The sequence below is a fragment of the Cebidichthys violaceus genome, unplaced genomic scaffold, assembly GCF_023349555.1.
Source record: "Cebidichthys violaceus isolate CVI_PGR_0920_01 unplaced genomic scaffold, fCebVio1.0.p SCAF_40, whole genome shotgun sequence".
Lineage (NCBI taxonomy): Eukaryota > Metazoa > Chordata > Actinopteri > Perciformes > Stichaeidae > Cebidichthys > Cebidichthys violaceus.
In genome coordinates this window covers 2,312,463-2,339,587 of record NW_027176595.1, presented here as the reverse complement: position 1 = coordinate 2,339,587, position 27,125 = coordinate 2,312,463, and the positions used below count along the sequence as shown (strand labels likewise).

The 27,125-nt window shown below is 40.9% G+C and overlaps 1 protein-coding gene across 1 annotated transcript in view; it reads right to left on the bottom strand.

Annotated features, from left to right (window-relative positions):
• Positions 1-3,203: 3,203 nt before the first annotated feature.
• The window catches only part of LOC137885575 (heparan sulfate glucosamine 3-O-sulfotransferase 4-like), a 116,914-nt gene continuing 92,992 nt past the window's right edge, over positions 3,204-27,125 (bottom strand). The window contains exon 2 of the mRNA XM_068727874.1: positions 3,204-3,351. Within this exon, the coding sequence (XP_068583975.1) occupies positions 3,204-3,351 (148 nt within the window). The remainder of the gene's footprint in view (positions 3,352-27,125) is intronic.

Below are 27,125 nucleotides of genomic sequence, written 5' to 3'. Positions count from 1 at the left end.
CAATCACAACTGTTGATTTACATGCATGGGGACTAACGAGGGGGGGGGGGGGGGGGGGGCATATTGGGGGGGCTGTTATTTGTTGACGTTGTCCAGGGCAGAGAGCCGGGAGGGAGGAGGCGACCCTTTTTAGTGGCCGAGACATTTTACTCACCATTAGTTCACCACATGTTTATTAATCCGCAGCTGAAAATAGTGCCAGTAAATTATTCACTGTCGATTTGAGTTAGATTTGCTAAAAAAATGTGCCCAACTGTTTCAGGAGGTTGCTTAGCTTTTTTTTTTTTTTTTTTTTTTTTTTCTTCATATTTGTTCAACAATTATAGAAATTACATAAAGAATAAGAAGGATTACACCAGCCCTTCACTTTGAAGTCATGTTTTGACACTCTGAGTATCGCGGTGAATTCCTTTGCCATACATCAATGAGCAGTACAGGACTAAACTATGAATTATTTATCAACCATGGCAATCAAGCAATAACTGCAGCCTGGTCCAGCTAAAGGCAGCAGGTTACCATTAAAAAAAACCCAAACATTTTCAACAAGTGAACGTGACTGCTCTCTAATCTCCATATTATTACCGTCATAAGACTTTGAGCACCATAAAAACCAGCTACAGGTCCCGAATTCATCATTTTTATCCAGCATTAACGACAATATTTTTTTTTCCGATGAGCAATGCAAGTGTTTTCTCACACGGGTAAAAAAAACCAAATACAGCCTCAATGAATTAGTGTACAAAGTGTGCAGGGAGCTCGCCCTCATTTATCGAATGTGTTTCCAATCAGTGGATGCTATAGAGAGAGAGAGGCCCTCGCCTCTTTGAAAGCGCTGAGACAATACAAAGGAAATATTCTACAACTGCATTCAAACGATATGTAGCCTTGGCTTTCAATTGAAGCTCTAAATGGGGAGGGAAAAAAACAAAACAAAAACTCGATGCAGCTTCTGACCTCTGATTCTGTTTCTAGAGGTAATTATCCTGGATAGCACTCATTAGAATAAAACAGTACAAATGTAGGGATGTAAAAAGAGAGCCAGGCCATTCAGTCAGCACAACACACAGGATAAAGCAAAGTCAATGATGCAGACGGGTATATTCACAATCAAGACAAATGAGTGATTATGGGACAGAATATCAGTAATGACTATTAATGGATGAGGTAACTCTGGAGAAGCAATGGGGGGAAAAAAAAAAGCCACATGTCAGATTAAAGTGGATAAGAACACAAACATCAGTGACGATAACGGTGACAGTTTCTGGGCACAAACTGCACGAAATTAACATTTTGGGAATTTGGTTTGGCAAACTGTCCTCTGAACGCGAGCCGCCCCTTAATTATCAAATTATTCACTGTTTTCCACTGAGGCCTGCTAACAACGGTGCCCTGCCTCAGCCTGTGGGAGCTTTCATCCAGTGTTCTTACCAAAAGTCTAGCACTACGTTCTGTGTGTATTTAAGCCTTCTTTTACTTCCGTCTCTTGCAGAAATCTATAGTAGTCGTTACACATTTAGAGTTTTTTCAAGCGATCCAAACGGTGTTAAGGTGTTTCGGTTAATTTACACGTTGCGTTGCATTACAGGGACTCATATTTTCCAGTTCTTTTTTTTGTCATTTTTACTCGTTTTATTTGTCTAGGCTAAACAGTGGTTGGTCAAATCGCCTACACTGTTCAAGGTTTACAACCCTGTAACCTCTTCTAAGGTGAGAGCAGTAAAATTGCTTTAACATCATTTCAGCAATTAATGAATGACTTTGAATGTACTGCATAGTATATTATCTTTAGGGAAATTACCACCACAACTTTTAATTACCCTGTCATTCTCATTTATTCTTACAGGGAACCAATTAATACATGTAATTGTACTTGTAAAGCTTCTTATTAAAAAAAAAAAGCCTTTAAACGGCATCCTTCTGTCGAGGGTGTGAGAGAGCTCTTTATTTCAGCCGTAATTATAGCTTCAAACTGCAGGATCATTTCTAAAAGAAACGCCAACATTGATATATCTTTGTTTATTCTCACGGAAACTCATAAGGAAACCTGAAAAAGTAAGAATAAAGCCCCAATCCTCTCACCCCGAGGAGGAGCTTTACTCGTTCATTTCCTTTTATTGATACGTCGAGAGTGACTGTAATAAATGTCTTGATCATATAGTTGTGTTTGATATTCCTCCAACCGTTATTTGAGCAAAACTCTCTGTCCCCGGAGAAATTGTCTGACTTTACCTTCTATCTCGCCGCATTTATTATTCCACAAAGCCTTTAACTAATTTGTACGCTTGCATTATTCATTTGTCTATTGTCACATTATTTCTTTCTTTTTTTTTTCCACCTCACATAACGCAATAAATGCAAAAGCCATTTTCAGTTGATCTGTTGTTTCTCCAGCTTGATGAAAGTTTACTTTCCTACCATCCCAGGGCCCAGAGTGTATTTTGTTTTCAGTGCTACTTACTCAGCAAAATGTCCTGATTAGATGGTTAGAGAAAGAAACGGCAGACTCTGGATGACCGGGAGTGGACCCTTTTTAGCTTTTTCACGCCTCCTCCTCCAGGAAGTAATTTGCAGCAGAAACATGGAGAGATGAAGAGACAGAGGAGGGAACAAGGGAAAGTCAAGGCAATTTGGCACAGTGTATGTTCTACTCCATCTTTAAACACGGACGTCAGTTATTCATGAAGCCGCCCTATGATAACTGCTGGAGCGCAACTCCAACACATGCCTCACAGCCCATCGGAAGCAACCTCATGCGATAAACATGGGCAGCCTTGTTAAGCTAAATAACTGGAGAGATTATTACTGTGTTACCACATATGGCAGCGGCCTCTAGTCGCTTACAGAATTCACATTGAATGCGTTTACATGGCCATGAATAACCCATTCGTGAGGCTTATCTTGGTTACGATCATATTCAGGATATGGTTTTTACATGAGAACAGAGGAATGGGTTTTTATGGACAAGCACGACCATAAACGGGCAATTCGTGTCCATGGAAACGCACTTGACGTTGTTGCTCTTGCTAACGGGCGCTAACTGGCTAAATTTTGGTAGCAGTTGTTTCCGCTTGCTTGTTGAGGCGAGGCAGGAGGCATGTGATTGGCTGAGAAGTGAGAGGGCGACGACAACGCCACGTCATGAAAAGTGACCTGAATTATAACAGACTTTTTAATTTGGAAATGACAAAAAAAAAAAAAGAACTTCAAGCATCAGCGGCAGCTCCTCCTCCTCCTCCTCCTCCTCCTCCTCCGACCAGGAGCAGAGCTTCTCCTCGCTGCTCCACCAGTCCCTGCTGGCAGCCTACGTACACAGACGCCACTCTGCTGAAGGTCCAGGCCGTATGGCTGGTCCTGCTGGCGTGAAGGGATGCACAGGAGAAGAAGGACTAAGACTGAGCTGGGCAGACCGTCAGATCTTTCTGCATGTAAAATGAAAGGTTTTCCAAAGGGAGTCTGGTGCTCGGAAAAAGGGACCGGCAACAATGAAAGTTCTCTTGAACGGTATCTTTTAAGATGAGATAAAAATGAAGTGATTTTGTCTATAAATAATTAGAATCCAAATGTCATTATCTTGATCTGGAAAACCTGAACCTGAATACTAAAGTGACCACGCGGAGCGGAAGCCACGGTGCCGCAGCCAAACGCTGTCCTTGTGAAACCAACCTACACCTGAGGAGAAGAACACTGACAGCCATTAAGTGCAAGGGAAAATACAAAACATAAAAGTCCTTCCAACTCTTTCAAAAAATAATGGAGCTATCAGCTGTAATGACATGGCCTCTGCAGCGGGAGACTCAGGGAATATTCAATCTGAAGGCTATAAAAGAGCATTGTCAACCCTGTTAACAGCCGACCCCTAAAAGCAATGTCTGGTTACATGTTGGGACTTAACCGGTGGAAGCACTTCCTCCGTGCACTCCATCTACCCCAAGGAGATTGAGTGTGAAGATAATGCACTAAGAAAGATGTCATAGTCACAGCTTAGGCCTCCCCTCCCATACCAATGTAGTGGTACTCTGGAGGCATCAACAAGGTGTAGGGACAAGAAAGTGATAAATCTAATACATGCTGACTGAAAGCTCACAGAGTCGGATTCTGTTAAGGGATTTTTCTTTTTTTCCCCCCCTTTTCTATTTCTTCTTTTTTTTTAACATCGGTTGAATAAGCGGTGCATGGTTTACTCAGACTCGAGCAGAAACTGATTTATATATTCCATCTATTCCACCTTGGGCGTGATAAAATGTGGCCTGGAAACTGTGCTCACCGTCGATGATTATTGACGTCATCAGAATTGCACCAAAGACTCCCCCCCCCCCCCACGCCGGGGAGAGAGAGAGAGAGAGAGAGAGAGAGAGAGAGAGAGAGAGAGAGAGAGAGAGAGAGAGAGAGAGAGAGAGAGAGAGAGAGAGAGAGAGAGAGAGAGAGAGTGTCCCCACCCCCGACGACCTTGTGCGAATGAAGAGAGCAAAATGTCGTAAGTATGGATTGTAATATATTTTTGACAGGGTTATTTCATGCGGTCACGAGGGAAATGGAGATGTCAGCGCACTGTTGTCAAGCTGTGATGTAAACAGATATTTTACATGCCTGTCAGACTGGGGCAAAAAAAAAAAAAAAGTCGGAAGGCTGAGTTAGAGCAGTTGCCTCAGGATCACGTCTCTAATATGAGTTTCCCCAACAAAATCCGTCAGCGATTTTTTTTTTTAATGCGAAAGAACGCGTAGAAAATAACATTACCCCACAATGCATTAGTCTAGGGGAATAACAGTCAATTGCAGTGTTTAGGTGAAGGCTAAATGACGAGGCTGAGTGTTGCAGAGTTCTTGCTCGGGCTCTGTGTTCTTGCATGGTGATTGTGTCCCTCACATTAGCAATCAGGGCTATGTACTCTAAGGGTGACAGTAATGAATGACTTGCTCTTTATGGACAGCGGGGCCTCCAGATAAGTGATGTCTTTCCCTACAAATTGGTCTGTTTTAAGACCTGCACTCTCATATCGCCGTGGCACCAACAATCCACCGCTGATCGGTAACAGATAGCACTTTTGTTTGTAACTGAAGATGATAATTAGTTGAATAGTTTTATCGTTTTGTGGATTTTTTTTTTCTTGTGACATTTGAACCGTTGCGAGAGTGATTGCTTAGAATCTCATATTCATTTTTGGAAATATCGGTGCACCGTTTACTCAGTCTGCTTATCTAAATGTTAAATCAAATATTAGAATACGACTAGAATGTATTAAATATAGGATGCTAAAAAAAAGGGAAAATACCCCGTTGACTTGTGGAAACTGGAAATGAACAGATGTGTTGAAGGTGATAAAGTGCACATATGGAGAAGGTCGAGGTGGAAGACTTTATCGCTCAATAACAATGTCACCTCACTTCCTCCTTTTGTCACGTCATTACTACAGCCAAAACATACATAACATACGTTGTTGTTGTGGTTTTGGTCATAAAAGCCTCTTGCTGTTGCTGGTATTTGATGAGAGCTGTGAGAGTGAACCAAAATTGGTAACGTTGCAGCCCTGAAAACCAAAACAATGATCTGAAAGACGCTAAACCGCTCTATAGAGTTAAGGGGACATCAGGTAATAAATCTGTGGGTTTGTCACTAAGAGTGACACCTTTTCACATTACACATTGTAGTTTAGTCCATCGTTAATACAACAATATTGATCAGAGCAGCTTTAATTCAAATATTTGATTCTAATTGTGAAAGCCGAAACAAACACATCATCCGTTTAATGTTTAAGTGATCACCTGCTCGCATCTGTATTCCATACTGCAAAACATTTTCTTTTTTAAACTTGACAGTTTCAAACACTTAAAGTGGGGAAGAAAAAAAATAAAATAAAGTACTACAGATATCAATTCAACAATGCCGAACATATGGGAGCTATAAAGCTTTTACAGCCCACAGTAACTATAACAACACCCTCAACACTTCCACCACCTCTGGAGCTACTCTTAAGAGCCACTTGGAGCACACACCCCACTGCTCTGCATCCAATCCTGAAGGCACGCGGGAGCATGCAGCCTCCCGCATGATACGCGCTGAGGTCATGAATATGGAAATCGAGGCCACCCTCAAGTTTTAATATGTGGACTCAGACTAAAACTTATAGATAATTTCACACTCTTTTTAATGCATCCACACCTGCAACATCTGTTTTTCCCAGATGTTGTTCCCCAATGTTAAACTGAAATCTGCTTGCCAACAAACATAAAGAATTAATTTTAAAAGTAAATGTTTAAAAAAAAAAAAAAAATTCCTTCATTTGGATGCTTGGAAGCCTTGGAATTAAGTCTCTCATGCCTTTAATTTCCACTCTTGTATTTTTTTATCACATTGTGACGGACTATAAAGTTTCCTGAATGTGAATCCACACAGCTTTGTCACACGCAGAGGTTGGTTGAATATGAACCCATCATCAAAAGAAACGGCGCTATCAGGGCACATGGAGGGGAGCCAAGGAATTATTTTAATGTGGGCGAATTTAACGTCCGCTGCTCCCGCTGTACATGGATAGGGGCTCGGATCAGTGAGTCGTGCTGCCATGTTTCCTCTAAGCCGGTGGTGTCCAGTCCTGTGCCCTGGAAGATATGCGGGGTTTAAATTCCAGCCAAATTCAACACCAGCTGCTTTGTTCCTCTCTGTCTGGTTGAAAGCATGCTGATTGGTAAAATTAGAGGGTGAGGTTTGATTGAAAACCTGCACACTCCACTACTGGCAGGGCTGTGTGAACGACAGCAGGCAGCCTCCCATCAGCCAGACAGTTCAGGAATGTTGTAACATACTCACGTCCATCTTTAAAGCACAACATATTCATCAGAAATGGACCTGTTAAGTAGTTTTAAAGTAATTCTATGACCATATTCCACTATGACCATAGTCCAAATTCCATATGGCTCCCATAAAGATCATATTTGGTTTTGGATATTCTGAATCAAGCTCACATTTAATTTTTTCAGGAAGATGGTTGAAGGAATGAAAGAGGGAGGCTGTACCTGTACATGCGGACGGTCAAACAAGTCCGCCACCGGTGGAAAACGTTGAAAGAAGAACAACATATTTTGACGCAAAGAATGGCACAAGTGGCTCCTGCCATTCCACTTTTCCATATTTTGACGTGATAAACAACATGTTAGGACATCGACCGTTGTCAAACACAGCCAAGGATGGAGTCGATTTGGGATTCACTGGCCCCGGTGATGAGGATGTGAGGAGCTCCTCAAATGGTCCAGAAGACGCTGAAGAATAGACGTTTACACCGTGGGGGCGGTTTACGTTAATCGGAATATGCACAGCTGCACGTAAACAGGAATATTCATTTTTTTATTAGCCATGTAAAGAGCTTATTTGGAATATTAGTCTTCAGAATAAAAGGTAAAAACCGTAATATTCGGTGCATGTTAACGTAATCCCTGTTATAGTTTTAATCCAGTTGTCCCAAAGAAAAGCAACCCTAAGACTGTACAGAACTCACTCTATGAGCATCGCTGGCTGAACAGTTTAGTGTTATTTGGACCGAAGACCATCTTCACCCAGAAATTGTCTGACTGTGTAAAGTAATAGCGTTTAAGGACTGACAGAACGAGATGGATGCCATCTTTAATTGAGACTTTCAGTCAGTGGCTCAAGAAAATGACCCAGAAATAAATAAAAAAAAACTGCTTTCGCTTCAATCGGCCTGCTTGAATCCCCAGAAAACTTCTTAAAATAAGTATTTTTCTAAAATTACTTTGGTTGAATTCACTTCCTCCAAAAACCTTTTTTAAAAAGACAAAGTTCTGTTTCTGGAGCCTGTGCTTTGTGAAAGTAAATATTGATATTGAGACAGTAATTATGGCTTCAGCTGTTTATTCACTCGATTTGACCCCGGCTTTGTTAAATGAAGACAATTAAGAAGAAGCTCTTCTGGGTCTTTGTGGTAATCACTTACAGGTGCGACATAGATTTAAAACAAGGCTTTGAAAACAACAATACCATGTAACACGTTGAACGTAAATCTTGTATATTTCTTTGTTGTCTACACCTTTTAGATTGGACCCTCTGACAGGAACTGGTGTTTTTACACCTCCCGACCCGCCGATCAGGGTCAGTGTAAGACTGCCGTTCAGTGTAATGCTGCAGTGACCGACAATTGTGTAAATCTGTCATGCAATAAAAGTGTCACCTGAGCACTAAATAATGTTCTCAGTCAAAGCAGGAATACGGCTTTTCCAGTTATGAATCCCGCAGACGGGATTATTTACTGGAGGTTAATGACACATGCCATGAAATGAATCAAAGCCCCCCAAGACTGTTCACCTGTGCTCCTGGTTTAATAGAGATAGAGAACTTTGAAACACACAAGCTATCTTGAAGAAGTCTGCTACAGATAGCCTGCTAAGATATTAAATGGCTTAGTTGGTATTATACAAAGACACTCTCAGCCGTCCTCTCACTTTAACACACAATGCATTAATAATAGAGGAGACTTTTCAGAACAATAAACCGTTTACGCCTCTACTTGCGGAATATCATTTTTATGCTGATACGGAAATCAGGAATTAATTGTGGCTTTTCATTTTGGTGCCTGTTCATTTAAATTCACAGGGCATTGTTGCTGCTGTGACGCTAAGAGTCAAAGATAATGAAAAACTTGACGCGATCTAGCTCTGCCTAGATCCTTGGAGTTATGATTTCAATTGCTATGCACAACTTGGTTTTCAAGGTCTGGAGTCTTTCTTGAATGGATGCTTGGAATCTGGCTCTGGGGGTTAACAAGGAGGCTCCACACACTGTTTAACAATTCAGCCCATGCTCTCCCCACGTGACGGCGCATGCAATAGGGCCTGCACTTGTTTATATCTCTGGATAAAGCATCCCACTGGCCGCAAATTAAGCATTCAGGCTCGGCAGCCTGTTGTGCTCCAGCGTGACGTGGTTGGAGTACTAAATCGGACTCGGTGCCCTAGGTACACCACAATCTTGCTTGGGAGCTTCGTAAGTTCTGAAGCTGTCACATCCTTTGAAATGACTTCAAAACACATGACACACTCTTGATGGAGAAACAAACCTTTTCTTTCAGTGGAAAGACTTCTGTTGGGGGCTTTGCCTCGGAGAGATTACAAATTAGATGCACAGGTTAAGAACATGTGGAGCGAAAGATCTCCGAGATCGTGAACGAGGTAAAGGTCAAATGAACTTTTTTTTGTTAGTGTTGTCAAATGTTGTAAACTCCTTGGCCAACAATAAATATTACACAAAATGTAAATTGTCACATATTTTGAACTTTCTGGTGCTGACTGGCACTAATAATTGTGCCTAACCCTATTTTTTTTTTTATTTATTTTTTTTTTTTATTCCATCCTGAGATTAAATGCACCATCGTACACTGTAGATATTCTCGTGAAACCAAATTAAAATAACTGTGGCCCAAAATAAATTCACAGAATAACCACTCGTCCATACTGCGCTTCAGAATTGAGCTTTCTAGAGCAGCAGTGTTGAGTGTAAAAATGCAAATCGATAAAATTAAAAAGATCCTCTCAAATACATTTCCCGCAAAACTAGCCAGAATAGAATCATTTGCCATCAATCAAAACCAACATTTTGCATCTTTTGAGTGTACTGTATGAGCCAATTCACTCCAACCTAGCATCTCATATTATCATTCTAATGAAAAACTATTCACCAATGTTTTCCTCATACATGATATGTTTTAGAAAAAAAGATCCTGAACATCAATATCCCACCCAGCGCCAGACACATGTTTTGAATTCAGTCCACTGGACGTCTGGTTTCTACACAACGTTGCACTAGATGACCTCCACATATGTCAGAGAGACGCTAGAAAGAGTTCTCATTAAAGCAATTAAAAGATCTTATCTAATAGTGACGACAGGGGATAAGCTGGATCGCACACTTTTGAGACAATTCCTCTGACAACATATTACATGCATAATTAAGCACAAGATCTCAGTTAAGTGCCGGGAAGTGAGTCTCTGAGGATGTCACATGCGAGAATATTCCATATTTTTAGCACTTAGCTGTATCTGGCACTGCAGGTTGACGTGGACAGAGACAGACTGTAGCTTGAACTGCCTTTTCTGTTTCATTATGACTCCTTACTTCAATTAAACTCCCTCCATTTTACACAGATCAATACAGGGGAGTCTATAGAAATGTCAATACCTGACACATGGGCTGCAGCTCCAGAGGAGATGAAGATGGTGCAGCATCCCCCATCTGGCTATGGCTAACAAGTTCTTCCCTTTGAACTCAATGCAGGCTTCTTTTGTGAAAATACCAAAGCATTGATTAATCCATCTGTTCTGATTTGAATTTTCCCTGAGTTGTGTTGCATCCCTTTTAAGATATTCAATGCAGAGCTCTTGGAAGAACTATTATATAGACCTTTGCTCTCCTAGGGGCAAGCGATGAAAGTGGCTGAATACAAATGAGGTATCAGCCAGGCCAAGTCGGAGTGATTGAAACCACACTTAATAATAATCGCAAGATATATATTTATATATATACGTATATAAGCACGATCATGCTATTAGATAAATATGTGCAAATTTGCAATAGCTGCAACCATGTTTGGGCATGGATACACACACACACACACACACCTACACACATACACACCTACACCTACACACACACACACACACACCTTTACAAACATTTGCCTCCCATAGCAAATGAAAAATAATTTAAAAAAAAGGGACACTCTGAGACCAACAATGCCTCCCACAAGAGAGAGGCAGTTCATCAGTTATGAAAGGGGCGTGGCTTAGGTACAGGGAGCAGATCTCACGCTCACCATTGAAAGAGGAACTCTCTCTGTTGAGTGAAGTGGTGCCTCCCACAAGAGTCTACAGTAACTGTTCATGAGTTCTGCCACAGTATGTGAATCTGATTAGTTAAAAAAAAACAACAAAAAAACCTCCACTCTCACTGCCACACCTTCTTTTTTTCCAATTGATCCATTGCTAAGCCCCGCCCCGATACTACTCCGTCAAGCTGTCAGAGCAACCATATATCCCACACTGTCACTAACTGCACTCCCTGAATTAATACAATCTAATTTTGGGGAAAAAAAAACAAAAAGGTGATTTCAGAGAGAAGCAGATGGGGTCAAACTGATTCCGTAGTGAAAACAGGTTAAAACGATAAAGATAGAAGCTTAGTGTAAAAGTGAACCACCACATCACCTGGAGATCAAGACAGAAGACGATGCATTTAAAGATCAACACTGTTACTGTAAAGCTGGGTAGGTCTTTACTCACTGTTACAGTCTACCTTCAGTAGCCAGTGTAGCATAGAAGTGCTAACACTAGTTTATGATGTGCTAACGTATTCCACAGGTCTTAGATGCTTTATGGATCTCCTTCAATAATAGACAACTTTGAACAATAACTAGCTCCAAATCAACACAACCAGCCTGAAGCTGAAGGGAATCGGAAAAGCGACTACCTGAGAGTCTATGGAGCACAGCTGTGTAGTTGTCAAAGCTGGCTGATTCTACGCTATGATTGGCCAGTCTGTGTTCGAGGGGCGGGAGCTCGCGGAGGGTTAACACAAACACACACTTTCAGACACACACACACACACACACACTTGACCTCCATGCCAAAATTTCAGCCTCCAAGGGCAAAAGACGTGACCTTCTTAAGTGTGGGGAAATTGCGTAAAAGGTCGCAGCAAAAATAGCAAGTTATTTGCTACAGTAGTTGCAGACAGTTTATTGCATAATTATGAGCTGCACAGGTGTATCCGAAACATAAAATCCAAAGTTAATATATCATAAAGTAGCCGAGAGTAATGTCTCTCCAGAGCTTTTTTTTTATTTTTTAATCAAACCTGGGAATAAATGGGCTTCCTCTGTCTGTATAATGCATCCACTGTGTGCTATGTGCGTCGATGGACGGACATTATATGAATTAACACTCTGCAATGCTGCAGTTCTTTTTGCTCCACTCCTCGTATTTGGTTAAAATCCATCTCTGGCTCTGCAACTAATTGCTATAATCAGACATTATTGTTGTTGTAAGTTAGACACAGGAACACGCAATGTTCTGTTTACATCAATAAAACAATATATCAGGTGACGCATGCTGGCAAAATGATAAATTATTTATAAATATTTATGCTAGTAGGTCTGTAGCTTGGCTTTTAAATGAATTATACATGGAAATATATACATTTTGAATGTATGGGAACGTATTGAATGAGCAAACCTTTACTTTGTGATTAATGCGTCTTCAACCAAAAGACCAGATAAAATGTGTGTATTTATATATATTTATTATTTAAAAAAAATGTATTTAAGTAAAGCCAAGTCCGTACTAGCTTATTGAAGCTGTAGCTTATTTTTAATGTTGATTTGTTATTGACTTTTTGAGATCTTTTTTTGATTAAATATTGAAGTGTTTTGGCACACGTTCTGGCCGGGTGGCGCTATGGTAATGAGAAATGTATTTCTGGTTTGTTAAATTAACGTCATTCTTCTGTGGTGGGAACATTTTGTATCGGCTCAGTGACTTTGGTTAACCATCTGACACGCTACACTTTCTATGTTGAATCCCACTAAAACATACATAATGAAGTATTTTCACGTGGCCACACTATCACTGTTATCTCAAATTTCAAATGTTAATATTTGCACTTGGTAACGAGGACAAAATTTGGAGAATGTGAAGCGGTTGCTTTCTGTTTTTTCAAATTTCACCACTGATGAAGTTGGCTGAAGAGCCCCGCAGTGCAGGTGACACTAGAAAACTCAACAAACACAATATGTTTCCCTTCCTGCTTGTACCTTTCTGTATCTACAGGTCGGAAACACCTCATCAGTGGGGCCCTGCACCCTAACTGGATCATCTGTAGCCCTCGGGGGCGAAGCTGTCTGGACCTGGACAGACCACAGGCGAGGCCCTGCTCTGACACCCCCAGGCGTCCACATCCTCGGCTGCTTCATTCTCTAATTTTGCCTTTTTAATATGCAGCGGTGTTAAATCCTCAGCTGTTATCAGTGTGACTGGCTGTCTCTGTGCAGAAATGCATCGTGCGTTTGACTTTTCCTCGAGAGATTCTGCAACGGCGGGCAAGGGTCTCAGCTGGCCTCACAGCGTTATCTCTGGCGCACCGCCAGCGTGATACAGCGTTACGCACTCGGCTGGTTTCATCACATTAGAGGCCGACACAGTCGTGGCGCGATAGGCGAAAATTAGTGGTTTACGGCCAGCCACTGACTGTTCTCGCTGCACTCCGGTGTAAGCGGTGGCCACAGCGCTGCTCGGTGACTTTAGCTGAGCATTTGTAATACCTTCATCACAAACGAGTCAGCATTCTGTTGGCGCTCCGGTAAGAACACTTGTGCCCTAGAGCATGTTGAGCATGCCGATGTACCTGCCCGGTCACCTAAAAATAACGTTTTCCAGACAACAAAACTGCATCGGCAGTGTTTTCGAGGGAAACACTGACAATGCAGTTTTGTTCCTGCATTACATTTGTTTTTGAAGTATCACAAATACGTTTTTCTTTTCATAGTTTCTAGAACTCCTCAGGAGGAGGTTGGGGTGGATAGATGGGGTCAAACAAACAGGACTTTCACCCAGGAGACGTTGTTCATGTTTGTACGTTAAATAATGTAACAAACATACATATTTTAAGACATACCATGATGTTTTACTGAACCTAACAAGGTAGTTTTGTTGTCTAACCATAATGCAGTTGCTGCTTTGTTTTGTGTATATCCAGGAGAAAATACCTTTCCCTCAAAACGTAACTGAGAATACCGTTGTGTGGAATGTCATTTTGTAGGAGAGGGGGTTGGATATGCCTCTCTACTCGTCTGTGGTGAATATTTATCCTCCTGCTTCATTGAAGGATTACAATGGGTCATTCTGGCACTCTGTTGAGCAAGAAAATAAAAGAGGCTGAACAGGAAAAATAAATCTGTCTGTAAAAATAAAACTACCAGCCTGATTCCATGTGAATGCCGCATTAGTCGTTCTCCAGCACGGAGAAAAATGATCATTTATTATAGATTTATAGAATGATATTCATTCAAACCACAGATACCTGGTCCAGGAATGAACCAAAAGTGAGCATTGTGAAAAAAGCTCTATATATATATATATATATATATATGTATATATATATATATGTGTATATATATGTGTGTGTGTGTGTGTGTGTGTATATTAGCACCTGATTAACAATTTTGTGAAATAATTAAATACATTTGCACATTTTTTGAGGGGTGCTTCTAGATTATTGACGTCACAAATTTAAGATTTGCGGTCAGGCAGCAACCTCCAGTTCTGCAGAGTGAAGCCAACACGGAAGTGTCAAAGAAATTCTCTACTGACCAGCAGGGGGCGTCTCCTCCGGTTGCAGACTCAACTTCTCAATTGATTTATTCCCACATTAAACATTGTAATTTATGGTCTCAATCTCTAGTTCCAAGTCTTCTTCAATACAGCATGATTATTTAGTAAGTTATGGTCCCATTTAAAATATACCATAAAGCGGAGAATGCTTTAGGGCGGGCTTACTGTGATTGACAGGTCGCTGCCGTTACCAGAACCGTATACGGAGGCTCTACGTCACTCCTCCACATTCCAAATATGGTAACTTCCGTTGAGCGGTTGCAAAAAAACTCGACATGGCAGAGGTCACAGTCCAAGATGGAGATGGCAAAACCATCAAACTCGAGACTTCCAAAACGTCAGTCCACAAACCAATGGATTCTTAAATACAGTTTATGGTTGTGAACTACGTTACAGCGGGTAGTGGTGTAAAGGACCACTGTCGATCCGTGATCCGCACGGATCCCCCCTCAATGTTCAGCACCCATGTAAATATGCAGATTAACTAGAGTTTAACGTTAATCATCACAATGTGAAATATAGTTTTACTGGCAACCATTATCCACCAATATTCAGGACATCGCATTTATGCTTTTTTTAGTGGCCGATCTCCGATAATGTTTCGTTGTAAACAACCGGTCTGTGTTTTAAATTGACAGGAGAAGAGCTAGTAACTAGTTTTTTGATGTGTTCACATGAAATCTTGTAAAATTAAGTGTTGGTGAGAAACTTAATGAATCCAGTTGTTTGAAGGTGATGTTTTCAGAGCAACATAAACAGATATTAGAGGGAATTATGAGCTGTTTACACTACCTCTAAGCAGCTTATACTACATCATTAAAACTACTAATGACAAGATTGGTTTTAATCCATACAAATACAATCTTTTCTTTTCCTTATCATTTGAATTTTTGATTTACACTGACTTCAGATAAAATGATTTTTGTGACGGTGTCAAAAAAATAAATAATAGTCTGGAGCCTTGTAGACCTGCTGCTATAATCAAACACCAAAGGGATCTGTATCTGTATCTGCCACCATGAATCATCAATGATCGGCAATTAGTATCAGCTGCAGAACAACGTGATCAGGGATCTCTAAAAGTTACATTTGCTCCTTTTTTTTTCTTTTGTGCTGATCCTGATCCGTGATCCTGATCCGTGACACGATCCCAACCCTGAATTTATCCGTTGCACCACCAATAGTGGTTGATGCCATCTGTTCGTATTTTAGTGAACAACTGCGTTCAAATTTGGAACAACGTAACCATGTAACAAAATATATTGATTTTTGATTTATGCTGCTTATTAGTGAATGCAAAAGTAACTTTTGGAGGATTATGTCTGTATGTATCTGATTTTAAATGTTGCCACTCCAACGATAAGTTAACACAGCTGGTTATAAGCATGTGATTATTATATTGATAATATAAAACTATAATCCAAGGATTCTAATTAAAATCTGTAATTAGGTTTTTTAATGAAGTCTCAGTTGACAAAGAGCAAATAATGAGTCTGTGTACTGCACCACCTTAAGAGCCTCAAGGGGAAGCATTGGTTGCAGCGTGAAATGCTAATGAACAGACTCATTCAAAGCCATGTACATGAGAGGAAGAATGCAAAACAAAGTATTCAAGTGCAAATCCAGGACAGAAAGAGCAATGCTAAAAATAAACCTGCACAGTATCGTAGTCCTACATTGCTTTTCTTTTTTTCTTTTTTTTTGGTGGGGGGGGGGGGGGGACATGAACTGCCAAAAATGTTTTTACAGAAGCTCCACTTTTAAAGTATTATTCTATCTAAGCTGTGGTGCTGCATCAGAGAGCGTTCGTCATCCTCTATCGACTGTGTTTCTGTGTTTCTATAACAATCAAGTCTTCTATTTAGTGCAGCAAGAACTCAAAGTTTTATAGCGTAATTCATTTGAAAGTGTAATTTTCATTTCTGCTGGCCGAACAATAATAATAATCTAAACAATAAAATCCGACAATTCCCCCCCCCCCCACACACAAATCAGTCTATTTGCCCTCCCCCCAAAAAGCATATTAAAGTTAAGCTTTTCAATTCCCCCACAATCCCTCAGTTTGTTCTCATTATGCTGTAGTCATCGCTCTCTCAGCTGACACTGCGACTTATGTGAGAAATGGCAGAAAATGTTACTTCATGACGGCGGATTCCTCCTCTTTTGATTTGAGCAGAACGATGACGAACACATTTTTGCGCATTACATCTTGATATGAAAGGTGCTTTATCAATCAATCTTGGCTTGACATATCCGTCCATTGTCAGTGCCAGTTTCCATAACACTGGCGGTGAATGTAATACATTTGTGTGTTAGTATTTGTGGGCAGTCTGTTGAGCCATAAAGCTGCTTACTGAATCTCAGAATACACAAACTACATTTACAGTTTATTTTTTAGTGTCAGCAGTAGTGTACATCATGGAAACTCCTTTTTTTGATAAACACCAAAATGCACCGCTCCACACATGTTTGTGAGATGACAGACGTGTAAAACCACAGATGTACGACTCTGTAGTAACATGAAAACGAAAATATTCAATACAGAAGGTGCCTGAAATCTCAACTTCTGCTAACGACGCTCTTTTCAGAGCATCTGGGCCGCTAACGACAGACGCTTCCTCATGATGACAGTTCACTGCCAGAATTATAGGAAACAAATAACACAGGAAGCGATATGAGGAGACTTTTGTATTTGTCTGTGAATAGATTAGAAGCAGAAACATGGGGGTTGTTATTGATGGTGATGGTGAGATTGTGCAAATGATTTCATCTTGTTTTGTACTGTGATAAAACAAAGTACCCCCCCCCCTCCCCCCTCTCCCGTTACCACACATCAACTCAATTCTACAGTTAAACAGTTTAATTTGTCTGTAAACCAAAGTCAAGGAATTAAGTTGGATTGCAGGTGTACAAGCTTGTTGAATATGAATGTGAAGATGACAAATCTTAGTACTAAAAAAAAAAAAAAAAATTCATGTTCCGCCTCATAGGGATTTTATTATTGATGTTGCACAAAGATGGAGACGCTACAGACGATGTTGGTAGCATCTCGTCCACCAGGCAACGAGCTACAAGCTTGTTAATTTCCCTTGGAACAACACTGGCAACGCTCTCCTCCTTGATGCGCCTTGCCCCTCACCAGTGTCTTATTGTTGTGCAAATGTGTGTGTGTGTGTGTGTGTATGTGTGTGTGTGTGTGTGTGTGTGTGTGTGTGTTTGCAGTTTGTCCTTCCAATTTGTTTCCTCTTTGCAGATCTGCTTGCGAGTAAAATCTTTGTCTGCTTGCTGCTGATTCCTGCTGATATGCTGCTCATACTTTATCAGACTAACTGTGCTAATTTTTCCTTTTGATTGTTCCTTGGTATGTTTATGTGTTTATGCTGTTGTTTGTCAGTGGTGAATATTAATATGTATGGTATTTTAGTTTGTTGGTTCCTTCCTATTGAGACTGCCAGGTCTCTAGAAATATGATTTGTTGACCGTAGGGATGTAATCACAACTATAATGTTTTGCATACATCTCAACCCTTTTTAAACTATTATTTTAATGGGAAAATGTAACTTTTGTCCTTTTATTCAGTGACATTTAAATCTTTCAATCCACTTCACCAAAACAAAGTGACTTCAGCTCAAGCCTCACAAATTACGTCTCACTCAACAGGTGATTGTGAAAACTCTGCCTTTAGGTGACTTTGCGTTCTCTTTTCTTCTCCGAACTCAACACTTCAACAATACCTTTTGAATGATCTTCCATGCGGAAGCTGCTCTTTAGGTTTTAATGTTGCTGTCATAGAATTCAAACATTAAAAGATCTTAAGCCATGTGGCGATGCAGCACAATGCTATTCTGAATGGTATTCAAGTTCCATTGTGATGACTGGCAGTGCGGAGGGTTTCATATCTCAATGTAGACTCATTCAGTCGTTTGAAGGAACGGACTAAAGGACTAACTGTAGATTTATAAAACTCCTGGCCCAGCCATGAGAGGCACTTCCTGTTTAGCATAACGTTGCCAAGCAATGCATGCAAAACATGGTTATACTGTACAAGTACTTCCCACTGACGTCAGGACAGCGGAGTCGCTGCCCATCTTTCGGCGCAGGCTGAAAACCCACCTCTTCAGGAAGTGCTACCCTGAGCCTTCCACTCAGCACTTATTGTTTTCATACTAGCTTGTTGCACTTATTGTATTCGTATTACTTATAGCACTAACTGTTTTTCTTGTTTCTGTACTTTGGCTCTGAGTTATGCTCTGCTTCATGCTCTTAGATGCTTGTTTGGAAAAGGAAATGTACTTATGACTTCTGGTGACTAGTAGTTCTTTTGATTACCAATGTTGAATGCACTTATTGTAAGTCGCTTTGGATAAAAGCGTCTGCTAAATGACTGTAATGTAATGTAATGTACAAGTAAAGTGTGGTAATATTACGCTTTACATAGAGCAGTAAACTATTGTTTCATAAAAGGGTCAGTGTTCCCAGTATTAAAGTAAACACGGTTTTCTTTTACTTTCCTTACAGTACATGCTGTTATTGTTCATAGAAATCATTAAATATCGTGTATGTACTGTGGTGAATGTGTAAGAAGTTCAAATTAAACTGTTTAAATGGAAAGAAAAATTAACATCCTAGGGAGTCAAAAGAATTGTCACATTTTGAGTTTGTCAGTGAAAGGTGATGTTTAAAAATCTAAAGTAAGTGTCTAAATGACCCACCTGTACGTCACTGAGGACTGAGCACGATAATCAAACAATCTTCATTTGAAGTTGCCACAGAAATGAAAGCCGGCGAATCATTGATAGCACAGTCAGGGACTCCATACAGCAGCTGCATTGGTTGTGTCAGGAAATGTCAGCCACATCAAAAGAGAAACACATGTGAGATATTCACAATAGTGACACAGCGTAGACATCCACACACGCATGCATCCACACACAGACACACGAGCTTCCATGACAAAATGGAAACGTAAGTCATGTTGGGATCTCTCAGCATATATGAAAAACTAAATTATTGACATCAATAGAATTATGAATGTAAATAAGATTATTGACAATTATTAATAATATCGGGGCATCACCCTGAGATCAGGGACCAATAACCAAACTATAAATGAAGTCTCATAATTAGTGTTCACTCACAACGTCAATAGTCAAAGTACTATTTCATAGTGAACAGTGAAGGTTTGAATTCGAACACAGGCCACATATCCAGCTATTATCACAATACACATGCACAAAGTAATCACAGACAGCCGCTCTTTAAAGTATAACAGAGTTTATTAAATTCCATTAATAATGATCAAGTCAAATTATATCTAAAACTAAAAACTATTGTACAATTAGGAGCCTACTATCTAAAATCAACAATCTGTGGTGAGAGTGTGTATGCATGTGTGTGTGTGTGTGTTTGTGTGTGTGTGTGTGTGTGGGGGGGGGGGGGGGGGGGGCGAGAAACTATACTCAGACAATGGCTGAATGTAACCTAAAATGTGGCCACGTGAAACTACAAACAATATGGCGGGGGTAGATATGGCCCAACCTTACACACAGTGACAGATCTAAACACCAATGTATCCATAGTAAATATTTGTTCTGTTTCATTTCTAGCCATTAGAAAAGATCCTGCGGCTCTTGATGTGAACATATAAGTTACGTTGCACTTATTTAAATGTCTCCTTATTTATTCTAAATGTATCCAGAGCCATGGGAGTGTGGGCTGCATCACAATGTCGCTGTGAATCGTAAAATAGTTTTCAAACCTTTTGAATTATGTAAAACCTACACTACATCTTGTGATTAAGTTCCCCCAAATTCTATGAATAATCTATAGAGTAAAAAAAGAAGTAACTCACACTACACCTTCCCTCATTCCCTCTACCGACGGATCTGCTGCCCTTCGGCAATTAGAGCAGCTGTCGATGCAACAAACAGGACGGCTGATACCATTTATTCGGAGAAAGCTAAAAGGACAGAGAAATAATTGTAACAGAGAAGGATATGAACCTTCTCAACACGCCATCTTGAAGACAATATTGCCCTAATCCTTTGTGAAACATTTGTCTACCTGACAGAAGCACAACACAGCAGTTGGTTACGTGGTGTTACATCTTTAGATTCACTCTCAACTAGAAGCTGGTCACTTTTGATCGCTGTCTGAATTTGCCCATGAACATTAAGTCACTTTCTCCATGAAGTTAAAATCAAAGGTGCCTTTCAAGACATTGAGCTGATGGTTTATGATGAAAGCTAAATGCAGAGATGAGTTAAAATGCAAGGGTCTACATTGGCGAAGCTGTTGGGTACTCTCCAAATAAATTCTGTCCTGAGGAGAAGGTTATAGGAACAGTTTGTCTTTATTGTAATTGTTCCAACTTAGGCAGGTTGTAACAATGGACCTCCTTGTAGTGAATGAATTGATTAATTCTCTGATATAGTTGGAGATGTTGTAAACGTTGCCATTTTGTAGCAGGCAAATAAGGGTCAAATTTGAGAGCTCCATCACAAAAATTCAGTGAGTTGCAGGTGCTGAGACAAAAAGTGTTGCAACCATCGCCGGTCCCTCGTATATCTTTCACAGCAGTACAGCGTATTTAGAGTGCTCTCTATTGTTGCTGCTGCAGCAGACTTTGTAACTGCCTGCCCTGCTGTCTTTACCTTCTTCCTCTCTCCCTGTGTTTGCTGAATGAGCTGGTATGAGATATGCCAGTAACTGTGTGTCTTTTCTATATAAGCCGACCTCCTCCTCCTCCATGTCACCTGTGTCTGCCGTTTCTCCTTCACTCCTTCTGTCTCCCTCTCTGTACACTCTGCACACAGTAGGAGGTGCGCGACCAAGCGGCGCAGCCACTTGCGGAGCTAGATGACGCTATTACCCGACTCGAGCGCGCGGGGGGGGGGGGGGGGGGGACACTGCGTTGAGCATAAAGCTGGCGTTAGGGGTGGGATGGCTTGGTGTGAGATTTGCCTTGGCGGAGTGAGAGCATGAGACCGGAGCCAGAAGCATGAGAGTTGGCAAACCAACTTGTATCACCCTGTGGCGCAGAAATCAAAACTGAGAATCCAGGACTTGCGTGAGGCAGCTGCGAGTTGTATCATATACTTGTACTTCACATACACCCTTGAGCAAAATGATAGAAGAAAGAGTGGACATTAAAATACCATGCTTGCAACTTGCAATATTTTCACCAGAGACACAGTTGCATTTGGGAAGTTCACCCATTTACCGTTAAAAGTTTACCTCAGGAGCAGTACAATGTACGTCATAAACAAGGAAACATCCCACGGGTGTAAGCTTTTATGACGATGATGTGATGATTTATATCCGTATGGGCTTCCCCCTCAGGTAAACACTGTTAGCTCTATCAGCACTGTTGCTGTTGTTTGAACCATTGGCTGCTAGATAACCGGCTTAGCCGCCGCCATGTTGAGAACCGTATGGAGACAATCTGAATCTCCTGTTGATCACCTGTTACGAATGGTACATCTTTGCTCTCCTTCTTTTAGGGCGAGTTGAATCTGTAGGCTTGCTCCTTTGTGTTGTTAAGCCGAGGCAGTTATTTTGTTAGTTTTACAGATCGAGGAACAGATCGATGTCACGGATGCCTTGGCCACACAGCCTTGTATCAGTCGGCTCAGTTTGTATGAATGGAAAATATATGGAAGCCTTTGCCACAGCTACTAAGTGAACTAGAAGGTAAATAGTTGAAAGATGTCCTTGAGCTTACATAGCAACAAATGTTTGAATGTGGTACAAACACAAACAAGGGCTTATTTTCAAGGTAGCGAACTAGCTATACTGCTGTGACTCTGGTTGGCTCAGTGCTCTTAGTTATATAAATATGCTGTATTTTATGCTGTCATTGGCATGGGGAAAATAATATTCCACCCTCCAAATGTTCTTCAATAGGTGAAAATAACGTAGGAATGATGTCTGGCTTCCTGCCACAGTGTGTGGCTGCCTGACAGGCTTTCCTGTCACTGCCAAAGACTCAGCTGCATTTGATTTGCCTGGTGGCTAGTGCTAATTTGCCACCTCACACGTTAACATGAAACACTGTTTTTCAAGTCAGGCAAAGGGACTAATTTCAAAGGACTTAGTCTTTCGCAATGAACAACCAGGGCCAGCCTCATTTGTGGTGACTGATGGACAAGCACGCTCATGAAAAGTGTCATAATGAAATAGAAATGTCATTTAAATAATTCTCCCCGGAAAATACAGAAATCTATCTTTCAGATTGTGTGCGTATGTGTATTTTATTCATACGGCAATGGCTGATTCTAATCCTTTCATATGGTTATTTCTTAACCTACATTTCATATTTTATTGCATTTCTTAGTAATAGATATCAGGAGCTTTGGTGCATCTGTTACTGAGGCACATTCCTTGCTTCTAGTTCTTCTTTTACAAACGTACACCATCAGAAATGTCATATATTAAAGACTAGAATGTTACTCATTGTAACCCTACTACTACGAGCAGTGGTTCATTCCTCTAATTGGTTTTAGCGTAATACTGTATATTTACGGTTACAGAAACCGCTATTAGTGATCACTGATCAACGCTTAAATCAATACGCTTGTGACCAAAACATTACAAACGCTGTTCAAATAATTAGCTTATCATTGCTTACAGTGTTCATATGTGACATATGGAAAGAAAATCATCCTACTACCTCAATTCTATTTATATGCTCCCGTTGATGCTTTGCCTCGCGGTAACCTGTCTGCTTTTCCGGCCGGCTACCTGAGGCTGGTGCTGCGTACGCATTGACTTCATGACAGGAAAAAAAAAAAAAAAAAAAAAAGAAGCTATTTTTCCTCAATGAAAAAAACTTATCGTTCAACTCTCCTCCAAGCTTATGACAAACTGCCAAAAAATGAGCCAATGAAAGGCAGGCAGTGAAACTTTGTGTTCCTGGGGCCACCTAATGTAGTCCACAGGAAAAAAAAAATAAATAATGTGCAAGAGGAAAAGCACCTGTGGTTGAAGCCTCCCTTGTCAAGTGGATTGGTTAATGCCAGGTCACGTAATGCCCCCCTTTTTAAAAGGGAAACTCTGCCAATCCTAAACCGGTTCTGCACCACTGCAGCGCGGGCAGCACACGGAGCCCTTCATCTGCATGCACCGCCTGCGCTGCAGCGACACAGAGCCGGCTGAAAAGCAGCAAAGCCTCACTCCAAGCGAGCCCTCGGTGTGGAACGGGCAGCAAGAATACAAGCGAAGCCGTCCGCTGTATTACCTCATACAAATACGTATAAATATACAAACGTTAATTAGGTGGTAATGAGAAATATAAAAACACAAAACAAAATGTGGTCATAATAATCATCAACGTATATGATTAATTAGAGGCCTTTGTACTCTAGCCTCTCCACAAGGACAGTGACTCAGTGAGCAGCAGGGGGGGGGGGGGGGGGAGAATGCTCCAACTGTTACAATGTATAACCTTAATTTCATTTCCACGCCAACGTAACACAGGACCATGACTTTGAGTCAGGCCACTGCTGTAGCACCACTCGCCTCTTGTGTTGCCGCTGCAAAAGTTTCTTCCGAGTTTCTTCCGAGTTTTGCATTTTCATCTCCCGGTAAACCAATGTAAACCTTAAGTTTTGGACAGAAAACTTTTCTTACTTTTTTTACGTTCTTTATGTTGGATCACTGTCTCACAATGTCTTCTACAAAAGCACCTCAGTGTTATCTTTAGATTAGGAATCGGAGCTTTGCTCGGTATTTTCTTTCCAAATTCTGCCTTATCGCAAAACAAATCCAAGCAAGAGGTCTCTTTGGTGCATCTTAATTGGACTCATGGATTTACGGTGGATTTTGCATTTCGGCCTCCGCAGAACAGACTTCAGGCTCAATATCGACAAAGGCTGCTGAGAATATTCTCTGAATTTAAAGTACTTTTATATTATTTCAACAACATTACACGTGTCTACGGGAAAGGACAGCACCTACAGAAAGCGCCGTCTGGGTGTACTGTGTGTCTGACATTTCTTTGACTTAAGCTGTGAACATGCCTGACATACTTGAATCACTTTGTTGTTATTTTCTGTGATTACTTGCAACAGTTCTTTATGGACAGTCACTTTTTGTTAACACATGGTGAACAGCTGAGAAAGCTGATTGGTTTTTAGTGCCACTGCTTTCAGTCCTGGATCAGCTCATCTCAAAGGAATCACAACAAGTGAGAACCGTCTCTGTTCATAATGTCTATTAATTACAGGGTAATGGAAGAAGTATATGCATCAGTGTCACTTGAGAAGTGAACTCAACGTCCAGTGGGAAAAAAAGACAGCAATGCTGTCGTATATATATCTGCACAAATCCTGCACTGATCCACTTATCCTCATTATGAACTACCTCTAGCTATGAACTGCACAACATCTGGAGGGAAGCAATAATCCTAGTGATAAAAAGTGTCCATTCAATATTTTTCTTGTTGTTGCTGCTTTTGTATAAACCTTTTTGGTAAACCCCTTTTCACTTAACCTCTAGTTTTTTTTTGTTTATTTGCATATTCCAGTATAAATAAGTAAAAATGTAAACTTCCTTATCCTGCCTGGAAGGAATAACTTTATCTCTGGCTACCGTGCCTCTGTCCAACGTCTTCCAAGTTGTATTTAATACAGATCAGTGGTGCGGAGCGATGTGGAAGAACAACATCCCGGCTGTACTGCAGAGAGTCGGGACGGAAAGTCTTCACCCACTCGCATCAGCAGGGCAGCGGTGCAGACCCACGGGGCGCGAGAAAAAGGAAAACTGGCCTCAGTAACACTAAATTAATGATTAACATAGTAGAATACTCACCATGAAGCACAGGAGCAAAGACACTCTCCCTTTGTCCCATTTCTTCTGCAGCGCAGTACTGCAGAAACACTCCTGTTCTGTATCTGCTCTGTCTTTGTGTGTTTAGCGTATTTCTTCCTCAATCATATAAGTGCACGAATTAATAAGCATCCAAATAAAGCAGAGACAGAAGTCAGGAAAGAAAACAACGGCAGCAGCGTTTTGTCAAATACTGCAAAGACGCATTGTTTATTTTCCGTACTCTTGTTCTCGTGGATTAATTAGCGGCAGAGTTACAACAACATCATCTACTTTCTCTTTGTTACTTGTGTAGCTGCCATGCCTTACATTACGGCTGAATGTACTATTTTTATGCCAGAAAAATAATATGCATCCAGCTGTTGAATAACACTGCGTGTTAAACGGTAATCAGACTAACACACGGTGTGATTCTGGAGGAGCCCGTTTGACGTCAGTTACACTACGTGGAGATTCTCGTATTTTTGGAGGTCTCGTGAAAATCGAGTGGGTAAAAGAGCGACGTGTTAAACGTGAACTCCGGAGTGTTATCGCCATATGTCGTGCTTGTGAGGAATTTTAAGTTTTAAAGCATTCCTAGTGCTGGTTATTATGTGTCACAGTGTGGTTACTTGGGAAGAGTTAAACCAAGGAGTGTGGTCATTGAATGTATATTGAGTGTCTGTGTTGGGGGTTTGAGGAATGTCAGAAGGTGTAAATCAGCAGGGGGAAGAGGGTAGTTCAGTGAGGTGTCTGCCCAGGACAATGGGTCAGGATCCAAGGAGGAGCCCATTGGACTTCAGCCAATCGTGGAACTGATCGATAGGTTGAGGAAGGTAACTCTGGGGGGACAAAGGAGCTGTTTGTCCCCTGAGAGAATCAGACTTCCTTCCTACCATGGGGCAGATACATCAATCTGTCCTGTGGTATGAACGGGGTCTCATATTTCTTGAAATATTTTACTATCGATAGTGTAATTTGGTTTGTGATTGTTCTGGCTTCTGTTAATACTTTTAAAATTAAATACTATTAAATACTTTTGATTTTGACCTGGACCTGCTGACTCCTGCCCTGCTTGCTGATGGAACAAAGAGTGCAAAGGGGGGGGGGGGGGGGGGGGGCTGCTGCTTCTTCTCCTCAGTGGCCTTCGTCTCCACTGTGGCCTTCTTCCTCTCTGTTTGAGAAATTTCTGAACATTACATGCTATCACACAGGCCTTTGGTTAACTTAGCTATAAACGGAACAGAAACTAAAGAAAGAAAGAAAAAAAACAACATAAAAGTGGGAAAAAGTCAAACTTTGCAAGAACATGGCAAAGATATGCAATCAAATATATATATGATGACGTTTTCTAAGTTAACTTGTCCAATTTTTATTGTCTCTTTAAAAATGGAGAACTCCTTTACTGCTCCCCCTCAAATTAAAGAGGATCGCTTGTAAAAATATCTCTCTGTCTATTCTGTGCATGTATGTGTGGTCTTACAGTGCGTTTGCCCATTTGCTGCTGGCAGCCGCTTATTATGTTCTCACGGTTCCTTATGCAGCATCAAAGCGTGTCTCCTGCAGCGTGACTGGCTGTTCCAGCATCGTGTAGCATCTTCCAAAAATATGATGCTTTTGCGACTAGAGATGTGACAAAAAGGAATCGGGTGCACGAGTCCAAGAGTCCCGTCTCCTTTTAATTACTGTAAAAAAATGATGCTAAAAGAGGAAGGCGTGAATACACAGGTATTATTACAGTACAGTCTGCATTGATTGTATCATACTGGACAGATCGTTCCAGTAAAGAAAATATAAATACAGAGTGGCGAAACTTTCAGTTACTAACTTTCAGCCGGGGTCATGTGCTGTAGAGGGGGCGGGTGGAGGAGCAGGGATGTCAGGTGATGTATGGAGCCACAGTTATTTTTGTTTAGCAGGTGAAGGCTCATG